The sequence below is a fragment of the Hirundo rustica genome, chromosome 10 (genome assembly GCF_015227805.2).
Source record: "Hirundo rustica isolate bHirRus1 chromosome 10, bHirRus1.pri.v3, whole genome shotgun sequence".
NCBI classification, from domain to species: Eukaryota; Metazoa; Chordata; class Aves; order Passeriformes; family Hirundinidae; genus Hirundo; species Hirundo rustica.
The window spans coordinates 2,829,860-2,847,723 of NC_053459.1; the positions used below are offsets into that span (position 1 = coordinate 2,829,860).

At 44.9% G+C, this 17,864-nt stretch overlaps 1 protein-coding gene across 2 annotated transcripts in view; it reads left to right on the plus strand.

Annotated features, from left to right (window-relative positions):
• ARHGEF4 (Rho guanine nucleotide exchange factor 4) overlaps nucleotides 1-17,864 on the plus strand; it is a 217,267-nt gene that overhangs the window by 98,728 nt on the left and 100,675 nt on the right. The window contains exons 4-5 of one of the 2 annotated variants that reach the window (XM_040074006.2): nucleotides 3,724-4,062; nucleotides 9,317-9,446. In XM_040074006.2, coding sequence (XP_039929940.1) covers nucleotides 3,724-4,062; nucleotides 9,317-9,446 — 469 coding nt within the window. Of the gene's footprint in view, nucleotides 1-3,723; nucleotides 4,063-9,316; nucleotides 9,447-17,212; nucleotides 17,507-17,864 lie in introns of those variants that run through there. The other variant, XM_040074009.2, reaches the window with a different exon arrangement.

Below are 17,864 nucleotides of genomic sequence, written 5' to 3' on the forward strand. Positions count from 1 at the left end.
TTTACTATGGTTTAGGAATTCCAGTGAAACTCTTCAGTGGCTCAATGACTTATTGGTTAGATGAGTGCATAAATATTCCTCACAGTCTCACATAGGTAGCACTACTCATTCTTTCTGTTTCTGTTCTAACTCTATGAATTGATACGCTCTTAAAGGAAGGATTTGCTACAAAACCCCAAAGGAATGGAGCAATCACAACACCATTAAAGACTGTACAAGCATCATCTCCACTTTTAAGCTGGGTTTTACCTCTCTTAGGGCAGAATTGAGCCTTTTAACTGGTTTATAGTAAATAAGTTTATCATTGTGAAAGGCAACAAAGAAATCAATTCCTATGGCTAGCAGTCACTTTTTAAGAAGTAAAATCACTTTCTTTAGACAACAAGTAGCTGTCCTTTGAAGTACCATGTCTTTTGCGGTCATCATAAGTACCTTGCTACTAGAAGTCCTTTTCTGCCTTTCCTACAACAGACAGAAAAAAAACCCCAAACTGCAGACTCAAGATCTCCCTTTCATGTCATATTTTGTTCTAATCCAGGTAAAATGTTAAATCCTTGGCATATGCTGAATCTCATGGAACAGATTGGATCTTCAGTAAGGACTTCGTGATTGGCTGAAACCTCTAAAAACAGAGACTTCCTCCATCAGTAGGCTTTTAATCCCAGAGAGGATTTCCCAAGTTGTAAGGGGCTGGGAGTTTAGGAATCTCTTTCAGTGGCTGAGCACAACCCTCCAGAGTGACCGAGACTGAGCTCTAACTGAGATCCCAGAACATACCTTGACCATGCTACTTTTCCAGTATTATTTCTGCTGAGCAAAAATAAGAACGTTAGGAAATGGGAGAATAATTTTTTGAGCAGATTGTCAAAAATGGCACTTGAGAGGGTGCATGAACTTTTGCACACCCCAAGCAGACAATTTTTCAGAGGGTTCATTAATCTGGAACAGGTTGATCAATTCACAAGAACTGAGGGCTGTTTGTGTTCAACTCAAATGAGCCTCGCACAGTTTTTGCTGCTGTTGCCTTTTGCCCTCACATACAGAAGGGTATATTAAACCTTTAAGATCCCCTCCAGGATGGTCTTATCCTGCCCTTTCTCTATATTTTTTTACAGAAACTCCCTATTTTTTGTATAGAAACAAACAAAGATAGGCAGAACCGTGGCTTTATCTAGCCAAGTCTTAAAAACCTGCACTGCTGAAGGTTTCTCTGCCTCTCTTGGAAACATATTCCTTGAGAATTTTTTTTTCCTAATGCCCAACAGGAACTTTCCAAGCTGCAGTTTCTGGCCACTGTCTTGTGGCCTTGTGTGGCACTAGTGAGAAGAGCTTGGATCCATCATCCATGTTAATACAAAACTGTTGGTGACTGCTCTTATACTGCCTTTAGAGCCCACTTATCAGCTTGAATAAAGCCAGCTCTCAACCTGTCCTCACATATTCCCAAATGCAAGTGTTTTGGTTGATTGGCTTGGGGTTTTTTCTCTAAAGCTGTCTGGAATCCAAAGAAGTGTCTGGGTGGCAGTTTGAGAAGTGAGGGTTGTAGTATCAGAATCCAGGAGAGGAAAGAGGAAGAGAATTAGCTTTATCCCCTTTCATGCTTAGCTTTACTTGAAAATATTTTGTTTCATGGGCACCACCTTAACCTACAAGCTTAAGACTGGACACTACATTCCAAACAAGAGACTGCAGCCTAGGAAAAAGCAAGAAACTTGGACTATACACGCTGTCAACAGATGAAGCCTCTCAGAGGATGAATAAAATCATTGACCTGTAAATTACAGCTCAAAAAAAATCTAGAAAAGAGTGTAGAGATGAGGCATGTGTAAAGCCTTGAAAAGGCAAGCCCACATGCTATAATGTAACCATTAGGAGCAAATAAATAATTACTTAAATTGATTGCTAGATTAAATTATTCAAAGAAACCCATAAAAAATTTAAATGGTATCCAAGACATATAAAAACAGTTTAATTTTCCTGATTCTTCTGGAGGCTGCAGAATATGATCTCTGAAATTGGACAAATGCAACTGGAGCCTAGAAATTAATGCGAATATCCCAGCTTTCAAAACACAACATCTAATCTATTAAAATAGATTTGAGCTTTATTTGTTTCCATTTTCGTGATGTGAAATGAAGTAGAATTGTGCCCACTAGGATTGCACCCTGGATTTTTAAGCAAAGCTGTATTTTCAAGAATCTCTGAAAATACAGCAGACATGGGGCAAAGTATATTCGCAGTGTTATGTCCTTCCAAAATAATTGTCATCTACATGCTAAGGATGGCCTTCCTTATTTATGCTGCTTCCTAAAGAGGTAAAAAAATCAGTTTATTGGCCAATTTGAAGAAAAGTCCTTTTCTGTTCCACATGAATAAAAACATTAGTGCAAAACATATCTGTAATAGTGAAGCCCTTGAGCTCACTTCCCATTGTGCTCTCCAGGATGGGGATTTGTATTTATTCCCCAGCCCCAGCCGGGTATTTTTTCCAGCTGTGTCAGCATTATCTGTGTTAGTGCTGTGCCTGCACTGGATCAGCTCTCCCTGGACACCTCTGGCTGCCACTCAGGTAGGTAACTCATCTGAGCCTGGTGGAGCACACACCAGCCCTCAGGCATTACATGCCATTGGATTATATTCTCCAGGTTCCAGCCAGGACAAAGATTTTATGCTGAAAACAGCAAGACAGAACCATTATCAGTTTGCCCATCTGTCAGGCCCTTCACTACATGTTTAATTAATCTGTTCATGGCACGATTGTACTTTAATTGTGAGACTTAGCAGGCAAGAGCAAACTGTCCTAAAATGTCCCAAGTTTGGAATTCGCATGTTCTTCTCCTTGCTCCTCTCCAATAAGGTGGGGTTAGGCACAAAACACCTGTTTCACAGAATCTATTCTTTCTAGACTGTGGCATCTCTTACCAGGGGCAAAGAAGAATTGACCTGGAATTGCTGGATAGTTGAAAATAGAGAGGAAGTGCCTGTGATGGTTTGAGGGTTATTTTATTTTGGTTCTTCAAATGATCTATGAGAAACTGGACAGATACTATCATCAGGACACAGCATTTATTTTTGTCATGAGACTCCTGAGTTCACTCATTCCCCAGTGTTGTTATCTCCTCCCTTAAATACTATTGATTCTTACACTGATGCTACCTGGAGTAGTAGCAGGTTGCCTCAGGGCACACTTGATTTCAAGTTGTTCTAATATAAAGTCTGTGATTTTGTGCAACCACTGAAATGGGAGTGAAGGGCAAAGCTGTGCAATTCCTTACTCTTGGCCCAGCAACAAGCAAATAAAATGGATAGTGTAAAGAGCACATCAGGAAGCACAGAGCTTAATACATCAGACCTTCAGGCATCTACAAAGCCTTTTCACATTGTATAACTGAAGTACAGTTGGAAGACCAGAAACAGACAAGAGGTCATTTTTCTATTTTCAGAGATACCGTCTGTCTTTGTAAATAACATTATACAGACAGAGTGACCTAAATCCTGGTGGTAATGTCAGTGTGGTATGAGAGTGTGAGCAGGGCACTGTCCTGTGCACAAGGAGTGTATATTGCATCCTCAAAGGATGGCAGAGCTGCTGCTTCAGGGTGGAGTGCTCCTAAGCATTTTCTTCTGAGAGTTCAGTGGCTGAATAACTGAGCTTTGCCATCTTCTGTTCAAACTGATTTGAACAAAATTTCCATCCAACAAACGCTGTGTTTTCACCTGCAGTTTGTAAAACAGGAGTCAAAACAGCCACGCCAAACAGCACCTGAAAAGAGGCCAAATAAGAAATGGGTTCCCCATCGCAAAAGGAGGCCCCCCCGGGTTCCACCATGCCCACGCCCTGTCTCCACCATGGAGAGCAAAGCCCAGAGGCTCTTCTTCCTTGCTCCTGATGAAAAAGCCAAGGAGATTCCAGAGAGGAGGAGGAAGAGACCCAAACCCCTCTATAAGTGCTTCAGCTTCGATGACGTTTGGATGGAGAGGAATCAAAAAAGGAAACTAGAGAAGAAGACACAGCCAGAGGGAGGGGTTCAATTGCAACACCTCCCAGAGGACCCCTCAAAAGTAAGAAGTCATACACCGACCTCCTCGTTCCATGGCACTGTCCTCCTCTGCTCCAGCTGCTTCTCTCTGCTGTCATCATATTCCTGTCCTTACACTTTGTCTGGTACCACTTCTGTCAGCATTTCTGTGGGCCTGGTACTCTGTGGAGACTGCTGAAACACTAAACTGGTCCTTAAGTGATGATGTCTGAAGGTGGTGGGTTTCTTAGCTTCTGTAATTGAACAGTTCATGCCCTGTGAGATGTTGGAAATAGAATGCAAGGGAATCAGGTTGCTTTGTGAGCCAAGTGATAGGGAGGGCAAGGAGCAAATCAAAGTTTCCTTAAATCAATATAAATGCAACTGATGAAATCTCATTGTGTGCCCTGTGGTGTTGCTATATAACTTTAATAACAGACTTCTAAATTAGACTTCCCATGTATCTGAGGCCAACTCCACAATTCCTACTGAAGCAAATTCCTGCTGTGAAACACTCAAGAGAACATTGCCATTAGATTTTTAGATATTAATATTCTCCTCTCCACTGAGGGAGACTTTTAGTTCAGCGTTAATGATCGCTTGTGAAAAACTTTGTGGCTGTTGTGACTCACACTGATGGCATCTGTTACTTTTGGATCCAGAGCTAAGGTCTGTTCCCTACAGGGAGAGTCACAGATCTCTATCCAAGAGCCAAAATTAGCCTTAATACATACAAAAGAACTTCTGGGGAAAAAGGAGATGAGATCAAGGGACGCTCTAGGAAGCCTCTCACGATAATATTGAGAAAGTTTCTGATCAAGCTTGAAATCACATAGCAGATACTCAAATAAAAGCTTTCCTCAGGGCTTGCTGTTTTGGACTGTTATTTGTATGTGTTTCCCTTTTTCTCTGTTGTCCTGGTTGCCAGTTTTTTACTGTTACATTAAAACAACAATTTTGGAGAGGAGATGAGGCCTCAGTAGTCCTGTCACCACTTCAGAATATGCTTGAGATTATGTGCACAGATAGTTCTGTGAGTGGTGAAGGGGAAACATTGCCCTGTCCACTATGGCTTGCCCAGAGAAAACCTGTCCACCTGGGAGAGCTCCCATCAAACTGACAGACACCTGGGACAGAGAGCCAGGGTTTCTGAAAAACTGCCCCCTGTACTCCCCTTCTCAGGGGAAGAGACTAAATATCTGTGCTATTTTGTATGTGTTGGGCTCTTCAACACTAAGTGTTGCCAGTTGCTGCCTGTATCAGTCCAGTGAGGATGCTTCCCTGGCTCAGCTCCCTACTACCTATGTGATGGAGACAACGAGTAATGCTCTTGAGGCTTGTGTATGTTAGGATAAAAAATAAATGACTTGGGTTACTTTTCTCACTTGGTCAAAATTCTGAGTGCTTAGTGCTGTACAGGGATGAGGCAGGCTAGTGAAAGTGAATTCCTGGTTTAGGTAGGGTCAGGGATTAACAGAAATCAGTGAAATGTACTAAAAATATTTCTCACAATTCCTCGACAAGCACGGGTAGTGATGGGAGTCTAGCCGGTGCTGCAGGGCATGTGGGCCAGCACTGAGACCATTAACGCTGCTAAGAGGAGTGACCAGTTCCCTCAATAGCTTCCCCTGGAGCCATCAGATTACACGGCTTGAACGCTGTCTGCTTTGCTGATTGACTGCACATTTGGAGACCGCCAGAAAACAGCCTCTCCTTTAAGCATTTCCACCCTTATTTTCTGGTGCAAACTTGCCTCTAAATTGCAATCAGCTGCACGATGATTTCCAGCTGCCCCTGTGCCTATAGAGGCCTCTCTGAACATCACCTGCCTGGGGGCTCTTGGGTCTTAGTCAGTTTGTTGTTCCACCCTTCTCTGGGCAGAAGTGTGTAGGTAGGTTTGGGGTTTACTGTTTCTGTCTATTTGTGTTATGTAGGTTATTGACACTTTAATCTTTGTGGGTGGCCAAGAAAGCAAAATGCTGGTTTATTGAGAGGACTGTGGGGATTCAAAGGCTCTTTTTTTATTTCATATAACTGAATTTCTTGGCATGTGCTTTTTATTTATAATAGTAATCACACAGTTTCTCCTTTGTATTATTTTATTCTGTCTTTGCAGCGCTCTAGTCCTGTAGTAGCGCTGGTTTATTGATACTCCCAAATGACTTGGGAGTGCTGTCACAAGCTGCGGTGTTTGAGGGCAGTTTTAGAAGGATGTTGAATCCCTTTTAAGAAGCAGGAACAAATTATCACAAAAGAAGTTCTGTAGGATGTTCATTGTCTGTTGTGGTTTTGTGACTGTATAGGGCTTTGGAGAACTGAAATTACAAGTCTGATGTTTTCTGACACGGCTGCCTTGGGATGTGTGGATTCTGTTGTGACAAGTCACATTGTGTTAAGTCAAGATCAGGGCAGCCCACAAGGCGATGTAATGCTGCAATATTGGGGAAACAACTTAATGGGGGACAGAGCAGAGAGGGATTCTTGATTATTCAGGTGCTGATTTCTGATACCACTCTATCATTCAGATCAATGTACAGAGAGGAGCATAATGGAAATATAAGGCTGCTCTGAAGGCTGGCAATTGAGACAGGGAAAAAATGGACAAATAATCAAGAAACTGCCTATAAACTAAACTAAAAAAACAAACAAACAAAAAAACCCCCACAAGACCCCCCAAACATTTAAAATGCCAGTTCCAACCAATTCTGTATATTATGGACTGTTTTTGCTTAGATCCAGTAAGCGGCTCTGCTTCCTTAAATGGGAACAGCCTGTGTAAATTCCCAGTCAAACTCAAAGCTTGACCCAGCTGTCCCTTATAATGAGATGCTGCCAGTAACAAGCTGAGCAGCTTCTGATCTTGGGCCTTAAAGTCTTAACAGAATACCCCCCATCCTGCCCACCCCAAGGGGAAGAAGAGAAACATAGCTGTGGACGAATCTATATTCTTTTGCTTGTCCATAGGCTTTGCCCTTCACGTGGTGATGGGTTTCAGGCTGTAGCCTGGGGTCCTCTTGCTTGTTTTTAATTCAGGAGAAGTTCCCTAACTGGAGCAGAGACAATGCCCCAAACCACTGACATATGCAACGTTGTAATGGCAATAGGCTCTGTTTTGGGAATTACTTTTGCTCTGAGCTGCCTATTGCCATCCAGTGCTTTCCTGTTTTGACAAAAATTGAAACCCTGACTCTTAAGCTTGATGCCTCTTGAGTGCACAGCAATAGGAGCACAGACATGGCTTCTATGTGCATTTGTTTGAGCACAGTCTTTGCACTGCCAAATTAGAGAGATTCCTAAAAGGCCCATCAAGGGGCTATACCCAGAGGGGGTATAGTGCAGAAAAAGCTCTTTTATTTTGAAAGAGAGATGAGAAGTGGTAAAAAATAGATCTTTAGCTCATTGCCCTGAATATGACTTCTGGAAATCTGATTTTACCCCATCCAAAATAAGAGAAAATGAAGTTTTGTTGTGTGGTGCCATGATTATGAGCACTGTGATACAACACAGATTGGCTTTACTTTTAAAGCAATGAACACACTTTGAGGAATTTAATGAGAAAAGTCTCCCCTCAACGTGCACCTGACAAGGCATGGATATACAACAGAGACCCAGCCTCTGCCAGGGCTGAACTGCTGTGCGTAAGAGAATAGCAATAACCTCTGGCAGAAAATACAGGAGAGAGGATCTTTACTATGGTCTGCTCCTTCATTTCTCATCCTCTCCCTTGTCGATTGTGCAAACCCTGCCCACTGTTACTAACACTGCTGAAAACGCTTCTGCTCCTGAGTTAGGGTTGTACAGGCCTGGCTTCCATGCTATAGGAATCAAATGATGCCTGTACCCAAAATTTGCTCTGATGTCCCAGGAATTAATAAGAATGAAGCCTGCAATTTTAACAGCCTTAGGCCAAGGTTCCGCTTTCTAGTCTTAAACAGAATAATCATGCTTTCTATCACCTTTTATGTAAATAACCTAGACTTTCCCCTTGACATTTTCAGAGCTGTGGCCCAGTAAGCTTGATTTTCACTGTCACCAGAAGAACGTGTGCTCCCACTGGGTCTTTGCTGCAACTTTTCTAGAAAAACAGGCACTGCTCAGGTTAATTTGAACAGAGTTCATGCTATCCCTCAAGAGAGGGTGATTTGTGCCAAAGTATTGGTGATATTCTCTTTGTTTTAGGAAAGTTAAGCCCAGGAATAATAAAAAAAGGCATGGAGCAGCAGCACTCTCAGCTATGTGAGCACTGTGTGCTGGTTAGTTTTGGAAAGACTGTTTGGTTAATGGCCATCTACAGGAGAAGATTCAGCATCAAGGCTGGTCAGCAGGCTTTCTGCTGATGGGCCATGCTGTGGGCTGGTGGGGAGAGGGAAAGATCCTAGAGAGAATGCTGGACCTCAAGATGCTGAGTTCCTCACTCAGTGAAGGATGGATATGCTGTAGCTGAAGATCAGTGGCAAAAGAAAGGGGCAGTAGTGATAGAGATGAAAAACTGGCTGTGCCCATGGAACCAATGGTTACTGACCAGCTGATCTCCCAGTCACTGATGTTTTCTGTGTGTGGCAGCCACAAGAGAGAGAAGAGAGAAAAGGAGGAAGGGATAAAAGCATACCTGCAGCATGCATTAATTACGACATTCTGTATTAGAGGCCGCGAGCTATGTGTATGTATCTCTAGGTTTTCCCCTTTAAACCAGCAAAAATTCAAGGAGATCTGGCAGTGGTATAGAGTTTTCAAAGATTCATTAGTTCTATAAGTTTTAGAAAATCAATCGCCCAGGTAGAGGAGAGTGTGAGAATTCTTACTTGTACCTTTACCTGAAGAGAAGAATGTTGTTATCCACATTCCATATGGTTGGGGACTGGTACCAATAAATCTCTGAAGGGAAAACTTTATTTTGATGTTAAATACCAGAAGAGGACCTATTAGTCACAAAGCTGCAGGAATAGTTCTGTAGCTGAGAAGATGACTTGTTGTAGTGATATTCTTCCCCCTGCCCCCCACCAGAAGCACTACGTAGGAAGGAGTGAAACTTTCTGTGAATGGAGGTATAAGTGTTTGTATATGAAATATGAATCCAGTACTTGCTTATCCATTTCTGTTTTTACCACCTTGCAGTTTTCCTTGCCTTCTTACTGTTTTCTAACATTTCTAGCCATAATCATCCACTAACATGCTGCTTGCTTACACGGGCAGGTATCAGAGGTGTGAAGAGGCGCTCTGGGATGGACGCTATATTTTGTCCTATGGGGCATCTAAACTTAATGCTTGTTGCCTTTGTTTTCCCTGTCCTGTTGCAGGCTGGATTAAGTCCATCCATCACATCTCCTGTTGCCTTTGACATCCTGCCACTGAAACTGCATCCGTTTTCCCAGAGCACTCCGACAGGCCTGGACTGCGTGGGCTGGAAACGGCGCATCTCTGCTCCCGGTGCGTACACTGTCCTGCCTGGGTGTGACTGAGGGGGTTCAGCTCCGGTTTATTGAGCATGGAAACTATGTGATGATAAGTGTCCTAACCTGTTTATGGTGACTGCTGGCATCCATGTCTGAGCAGAAATCTGCTTCAGAGTTGAACCTTTCATGTGCTTTTCCTATTTGGGTTTGTTTTCTCCCTGAGTGGATGAACAGGGTGCTATTTAAAGGCATGGTCAGTTCTCAGTGAGGAAGAGATCACTCATAGCAATGATAGTGCGCTTGATGTAGAAACATTGTGTTGTCTTGTGAGAACTCTGTCTCACCTATGGTGATGTCACCTATATCACACTCTTGAATTAGATTTCTGCAGATGAAATAAACTCTGCCTTGTGTTTGCTGGAGAGCACTAAAGTGGGCATGGTGAGGTTCCTCTCAAGTTGCTAATTAGGCACTAAAGCAACTAAATGAGCTTCTAGAGACAGAAGTTTCCTGTACTTTAAACCCCCTTAAAGAACAAGTATGCTGTGCTTTCGTGAGGAATGCATGTCTGCTTCATTTCCGATGACTGACACTTTCTCAGAATTAAAATGTAAGTTGCACAGATTATTAAACTGTGAGACATATCTTTGCCAGATTTTTAAATTCTCCATCTGACAGCGCCTGCCCAAACACTGCAGATATCTCTATCACAGCACTCTGGGCTGGAATAAGAAAAACAGAATGCAGAGGGGTTGTTTGGCAGTTAGGAATCTAGCCAGGAAAAGCCAGCCACAGTTGGGTGCCAAATTGCCATTTCTGCCTCAGAAGGTCTCTGTACCATCGATTAAACCCTGCTGGAGTTACCTAATTAAGGGACAATAACATTGTACTAATTACATCAGAGTTGAATGGTCATAGTATTTTGTCAAGCAAGACTGGTTTGTTTTCTGACTCTTTGTGCAGCTCATGCACAGAGTCATGAGGCTTGATCTGAAAATAAGAAAACTATTACTGTGGTGTTGAGAGCCTTGCCTTTGCTATCTCAGCACTGAGGGCTTGGATCATTTGCTGTCACAAGCATCTGGTGCTGCCCCAATGCTTAGGACCAGCTCCCAGGCTGAATTAAAAAAGCTGCAGCTTTACTCGTAGGAAATCCCAGATGGAAACCCATCATTGTCAAGTTGTCTGTGCATCTCTGACATTAGCTGAAATCCCTGAGCACTGCTGTCATAGAAGTATATTCTGAGTCACAGCTGAGACAAATTTCATGGTAGCTCCCAACTGGGATATGAGGGAGTTAAAAAATATGTATGAATTTCTGAGGGTGAATAGGGGAAGTAAATGTATGCAGACTGGCCAGCTGGCAGTGCTGTAGGTGTTTATATGCTGTCTAGAAATGGGACCTGCAACCTGAAACATCTGTGATTCACACTATATTCCTCAGATAGGTACAAGAGAATTTCTTACCGTGACCTAAGCCCAGACCCCAGGAATTTCTGAGTGTAGCAAAACAAATGGAAATGGAGCAGAATCATTTTTCCATCACCAAAACCATGCTCCTGGGAAAGGAAACTGATGGAGTAAAGAAGCAGAGGTTCTTCTCCCACACCTATCTCTATTAGCTGCTGCTTGTGGGCTTCATTTTAATGTTTTGAGGGGAGATGAATGTGGGCAAGTGTCCTGCCTGTGGTAGGATGTGGATGAGAAGAAAACTGCAAGTTAATGAAGTAATACTCTGAAGCCAATTGGTTATAGTACAGCAGAATGCCCTCTTTGATTCTTTGCACAGCTTTGTTGTGATACCTGTTGTTTTTGACAGAGCTGTAGGACATGTAAAGTAAATATAATACAAATGGTCAATTCATTTGATCTAATGTTAAGATTTCTAAAATTGCAAAGCTTGTTCTAATGATCCCAGTCTATGATTTAGTCATAACAGACACCAGATATAAAAGTGCTATGCAATATCCAGTGCTACTAGATACTTCCATGTTGAAAACATGGATAAATTTCCCACTCCCAAAGTCTGCACCTTGTCACCTTGTGCAGGGAATGCTGCAGAGACTGAGGAATGGACCATGGAGGCCTCTCTAGTTCTACAAGTGTGAAACCATGGCTGTGATGGTCCCAGCCCAAAAGGTGCCGTGCACAGCTCTCAGACTCTGTCATACACCTGTTTTGGGGACAGACTGACTATCCTAGGTCAGGCTGCGTGGCTTTTTGCTAGAACAGCACGAGTGCAGAGAAATTTCACTTTAATGCTGTATCTTCTGCGCTTGCCATGCTCCTCTCCGCAGTGGGAGCCCTCGCTGTCTCTGCCTTGATGCTGTGCTGGCAGGAATGGGGCAGGCTCCGAGATGTCCTCACAGCGGGGCAGGCAGTGCCCGCTGTCCCTGGGCCCGTACAGAGCTGTCCCCACAGCAGGGCAGGCAGTGCCCGCCGTCCCTGTGCCCGTACAGAGCTGTCCCCACAGCAGGGCAGGCAGTGCCTGCTGTCCCTGGGCCCGTACAGAGCTGTCCCCACAGCAGGGCAGGCAGTGCCTGCTGTCCCTGGGCCCGTACAGAGCTGTCCCCACAGCCGGGCAGGCAGTGCCCGCTGCCCCTTTGCCCATACAGAGCTGTCCTCACAGCAGGGCAGGCAGTGCCCGCTGTCCCTGTGCCCAGACAGAGCTGTCCCCACAGCAGGGCAGGCAGTGCCTGCTGTCCCTGTGCCCAGACAGAGCTGTCCCCACAGCGGGGCAGGCAGTGCCTGCTGTCCCTGGGCCCGTACAGAGCTGTCCCCACAGCCGGGCAGGCAGTGCCCGCTGCCCCTTTGCCCATACAGAGCTGTGCCCACAGCGGGGCAGGCAGTGCCGAATGTCCCTGGGCCCGTACAGAGCTGTCCCCACAGCCGGGCAGGCAGTGCCGAATGTCCCTGGGCCCGTACAGAGCTGTCCCCACAGCAGGACTGGCAGTGTCGAATGTCCCTGGGCCCGCGCAGATCTGCCCCTCGGCCCGCGCACAGCCGCCCCGGGGCCCGTGCACAGCCGCCCCTCGGCCCGCGCACAGCCGCCCCTCGGCCCGCGCACAGCCGCCCCGGGGCCCGCGCACAGCCGCCCCTCGGCCCGCGCACAGCCGCCCCTCGGCCCGCGCACAGCCGCCCCTCGGCCCGTACAGAGCTGTGCGGTACCGGCAGGTGGCTCCGGCCGCTGGGAAATGCGGCAGGGACAGGGACGGAGACAGGCTGCGCTGAGACCCCCGCCGGGGAAGGCTGCGCTGAGCCCCCTGCAGCACACCGTGCACACACACGCAACCCCAGGGCAGCAATTTCACCGTCCTGTTCAAACAGCAGGAGCACCTAAATAGTTTGGGACAGCTTTCTTGGCTACACCACACGCTTCAGCAGGTGATGTTGGTGAATATCAAGTGTCTCTCCCCTTTAGTTCACAGAGTATTCTGATTTGGAAGGGACCCAAAAGGACGATCAAGTCCAACTCCTGGCTCTCCCCAAGAGCCACACGATGTGCCTGAACGCCTTGTCCAAATGCTTCTTGGACTCTGGCTGGCTTGGGACCACTGCCCTGGTGCCCAACTACCCTCTGAGTGAAAAAAGATTTTCCCAATATCCAACCTAAAACTCCCCTGACACAGCTTCGGGCCATTCCTTCGGGTCCTGTCAGAGACTGCCAGAGAGAAGAGATCATTGTCTGTCCCTCTACTCCCCCTTGTGAGAAAGTCTGACTGCAATGAGCCCACCCCCCCCCCCCCCCCCCCCCCCCCCTCAGTTTCCTCCTTCGCTGTTGTATGGATACTCCTATGTCTTCACTTGTACCTTTCAGTATGTTTCTTACTGCCAGCTTAGGAAGCAAGCCACTTCCTAAAGTAGATATAGGAATGCTTTTCTGCTTTTTAGCAGCCTCTGAAGACCTTTTGATGCAGGAAAACTTATTTTGACTTATTGCACCACGAAAGGGGTGGGAGGGAAGGACCTAATATGTACTGGAGTGAGCAGTAGCAGGATAAGGAGGCTTTGGATTAAAGCAGTGGACCGGCATGTTTGTCTTGTAGGCTGTGAGACCTGTCTTCTCCTTCCCCATCTCTCCTGAGTCTGATATTTGTTTATTTATAAACTGAAGACTGCCTAAAATTGGGGATATTGCTGGGAAGCCGTTTGTGAGAATGTAGCTGCAACAAGGCTGAAGCCAGGAGATGGGCAGTTCTGGGTGTGAGAGCTACCGGCCCATTGGCCTAGAGCAGAAGGGACATTCATGGGAGATGCTGCTATTTCGGAGCTTTTCCATAGGGACTTGGCAGCAGGAGGCAATCATAAGGTGACAGACAGACACAGGTAGTTGTCTGAGAACTGGAGTTTCTTGACATCCCTGCTCTCACTGCTATCCGTGCCTCTCAGGCAGAGACTTTTCTATTCTTGTGCCAGCTTGCTACCCTTTCACAGATGTTTCCCTCATGCTGCCTCCCAAAGGCTCTGAAACTTTTGGTTAGGGACAGGGACACACACATGACCATAAACCTCCAGGGTTTGTCACACCCTCACAGAGGGAGAAGCATGTAAACTGTGTATTACAAGATAGGTTTGTAGCTGTGTTAGACTAAATCTCACACCTGTATTATTTTAAATTGTTATCTAAATGTAGACCAAATAATTTTGGCAACTTTCCACATGTCTTGTGATTAGAACAGCCTCAGATCTTTGAATTTTCTGCTATCAAAAGAAGATCAAAATTTTCTGCTATCTTCTCTTCCCAGAGAAGCCCTGGAGTTACACCACAGATGTGTGGTTGGTTGTGCCAAGCAGAGAGGCATGAATTCCCTGTGACTGATGTGTGCTGATGGGGAACATACTGGTGGCCTTGGAAATCTTGCAACAAGAATAGGCGAGCCAAGTTCTCAAGGGCTGAATCTTTTGTGGATAGGCTGGAAAACAGTGACCACTTAGGGATACTAAGTTATCCTCTGGCCTCCCTGGTGTAGTGGAAAGTATTTCTCAGAGGCAAAGGGTCTGTTTGTTTACCCAGCATCATGTGGACAACTTTCATCTTCTTTTCCCAGCTATAGATGTGCTGTTAACCTCACACTTGGCAACAGTTAATGTGAAGATGTTTGACAGCCACTGGAGAAATCTGTTCAAGGGGGAAAATATTAGCTCAAAACAGGACTTCATTATGTCTTATAAATATTTAACAGTCCTGTAGTTCAGCAAAATAGCAAGCTGAGTTATTTATTCCATTTTTGTCATTTTAGCTCTTGAAGAAAGTGGTATGCAAGTTCCCATAAGTGTATCAGGGTAGCTGTAGCATGAAATGTCCATTCCATCCCCTTTAACTAGAGGAGTATAATTGAATTTAAGTGGCTAAAAAAGAATCACATTGCCTACTGTATACTTTTCACTTTGTTTCTTAATCACAGAAAGATTAGATCCACTATGTCAATCTTGGTTCTGTTTAACCACATCCACAAACATTTGCCCTCTGTGAGGTCTTTGATAATGTGCTCACCCAAAGGTTTTCATCCAGTCCTAAGAGCAGGGTCTGGGGGTGGCTGAGTTCCTGATAATTTATTTTAGCAAGTTGAGAGGGATTGTAGGTATTAGCTACTGAGGTGAAAGATTTAGCATACCAATAAAAACCTTCTTTGGGGCAAAGAGAGAAGAAGAAGGTCCTAGGAAATCCTGAATGGTTCTGGTAATCACTGTTCAAAGCTACAGGATTACAGGGGAACCCAACAGAGGCTAAAAACTCCAGCAGATATTTAAGATCAGGTTGTCCAAGGGTAGCTTGACTGCCTTTACCAGGCTGTGCAGTGAGATCCTTAAGCTTTGGTTGGAGTCAGTTACTGCTACATCAGCTTTAGATGACTTCTCTCTAATATCACAGAAAAAAAATCTCCATGTAGATTTTACAAGCAGAAAAAATAAAAATCTATAGTCAGGGGGAACACCTCTATGATGGGTTGCAGTCTTGAACTCTGACAAAACTTTTGCTTTCCACAATTTGGCTGTGTAGAATTTTTCTTCTTTCCATTCTATAAGAAAATTCCTCTCCAGTGCTTACATACAACAGACATAAGGATAATTGGGACTGAATTGTAGCCTCTCTTCAGCACTTCTGCTGCCTGAAGAGCTCCACTGACTTTCTTCTTCTCAATGCCCTGTTCTCCACATCTATAGAACAGCTGCATTCATCTTTGTTGTCTATTTACCTTCCCCTGATTATTGTGATCAAGAGTTTCTCTCCAGTTGTACTTGAATGCAAGCAGTTCTGGAAGAACCAGATCAATGCAGAAGAGTGATTCTAATGCAGTCAAATCAAGAAGACATTTCCATTCTCTGTTAAGAAGTATTAGATCTTTTGGTCTAAGTAGCTACATTCAGAAGATAATTGAAGGAATTACTTTGTTACAGATCACTAGAAATGCCGTTTCCGTTACTGCTGCAGACACCTTTCTTTTAAAGAATAGCTGAAATATTAAGGACTCAAAAGTTGGTTCAGCATTGTTGGGTGCTTTGTGATATTCTCCAGTGATGGAGTATGACGTATTTTCCTTTTAGGAAATACTCAGAAAACCAGAAGTCTTACTGAATGGAAGTAACTCTGCTAGTGCATGGATAGTGAGGCGAACTCAAAGGGGTCCCTATTGGAACAAGCTGTGATGGCCATATAGCATGGCCTTATTTCCTTTGCAAAGAGCTATCTTACATGCAAATTGTGAAAGAAGCGTTTTCAGTTCTTGTGTGGAATTGGATTGGGTGTCTGGAGCCATGTTCACCACATGACAGGAGCAGTGTGGGGTTTCCCTTTGGGACCCACGTGTGGGTGTCTGTCCCTCTCCCAGCAGTGCTGGGGGAGCTGATCTCCTCCTTTCCTTTGGTCCAACCCCTACTTGCGGTCTCACCTGGCTAAACTTACACCTGGCCTGGGTAATACCACACTGGATCAAGCTACTTCGGGTCATACACTCTTTTCTGCTGCACAGGGTACAAACCATGTGGCTGCTCTTAAACTATTCTGATGGTTTGACAAATCTTCCATCTGCAAGGTCTTTGAGCAGAGTGGCAGCCCAGAAGTGTCCTTCATTTAAAAAAATCTCTGTGGTGCCTCAAAGCTGTTGTTGAAGTGCACAGGTACTTCTGCATTTTCAGGAAACTGGTATTCCTTCAGGATCCTTCTTACAGGGACACAGGGAATCGCCTGTTAGGTAATGAGAATATAAAACGTTCTAGTGAATAGTAGTCAGTGATGCTGTTTCAGTTGGGACTGAGAACTCTTACAAAGAGTACATATGGAAATAAGGATCATACCAGCTCTGCAGTCTGGGAGTGGATGCTAAATGATTTTTCAAAAATCCCAGCTGCAATCTTCCCGAATCTCAATCTGTGTTTTTCTGGCTTTAATTTCATTTTGAATTTTTTTTTCCTGAGTACTTACAAAAATAGGTTTTTTTAATAGCAGCAGCCACAGCCAGTTCTAAACACGATTAGTTTATATGTTAAATCCTTTCTGAGTTCTCAGGGGAAGCAGATAACACAAGGTCTCTCTCACTTGGGCATTTTTAAAATGCATGAAATTCTACTATTTCCACTTCTTTATTTTTAATCTGACAGTTCTGCTAAATTAGGAGGAGAGATCTCTGTCTCACCCCTCGCTTTCTTAATGCCTTGAAATCGGCTTTAATAAAAATCAGCTGCTGGAAGCCGCGGCTGAAAGCAGCGGAGCTGCCACAGAGGGAGCCTCCTTAGCGGACCCCTATGATGTCAGGATGCATCGAGGCGAGCGGAGAGCAGGCTCGGGATCCAGCCCAGTGCTCCGCCGGCGCTGCCAGCTCCCGCTGCCCTGGGAGAGCTCCGCAGAGCGCTGCCCCATCCCTCCCGCCGCCCCGCAGAGCCCCCGGCTCCCCGTCTCACCTGCCTGCATGAGGACCCAGCAGTGCCCCAGCGAGTCCAGCGGGGCACACAGTGCCGAGAACTGCAGCAGCAGCGGCAGCTCCGGGCTCTCGCCGGGCTCGGATTCTGACAGCAGCGGGGTGGTGTGTGGTGGTGGTGGCATGAGAGGCGTCCTGTCCAGGTACTGGAGCTTGGAGAGTCTTCACTCTGCCACAGGTAAGGGGCTCTTGTTTTCCTTTTCATATATATATATATATATATATATATATATATATATATATAAACTGCTCTGTGATATTGCACTGACCTTGAGAAACCAAACCAAACCTTCTGGAAAAAGTATATAATTTGGAAATGTAGTCTCTTAGTCTTGAGAAATAACCAAAGCATTGAGTGTTTGCTAGCTATACCCTCTGCAGACTTAGACCTAAACCAAAACAACACAGACCCTTAATAGACTTCTTAAGTCAGGAGGGAAGAAATAGGTTTTTAATGGCTTTTGGAAACATTGCATGGGTTTCTACCTGATTAAAGCTGTCCTTGCCTATTGGAACATTTCTCATTTCAGTTTAAT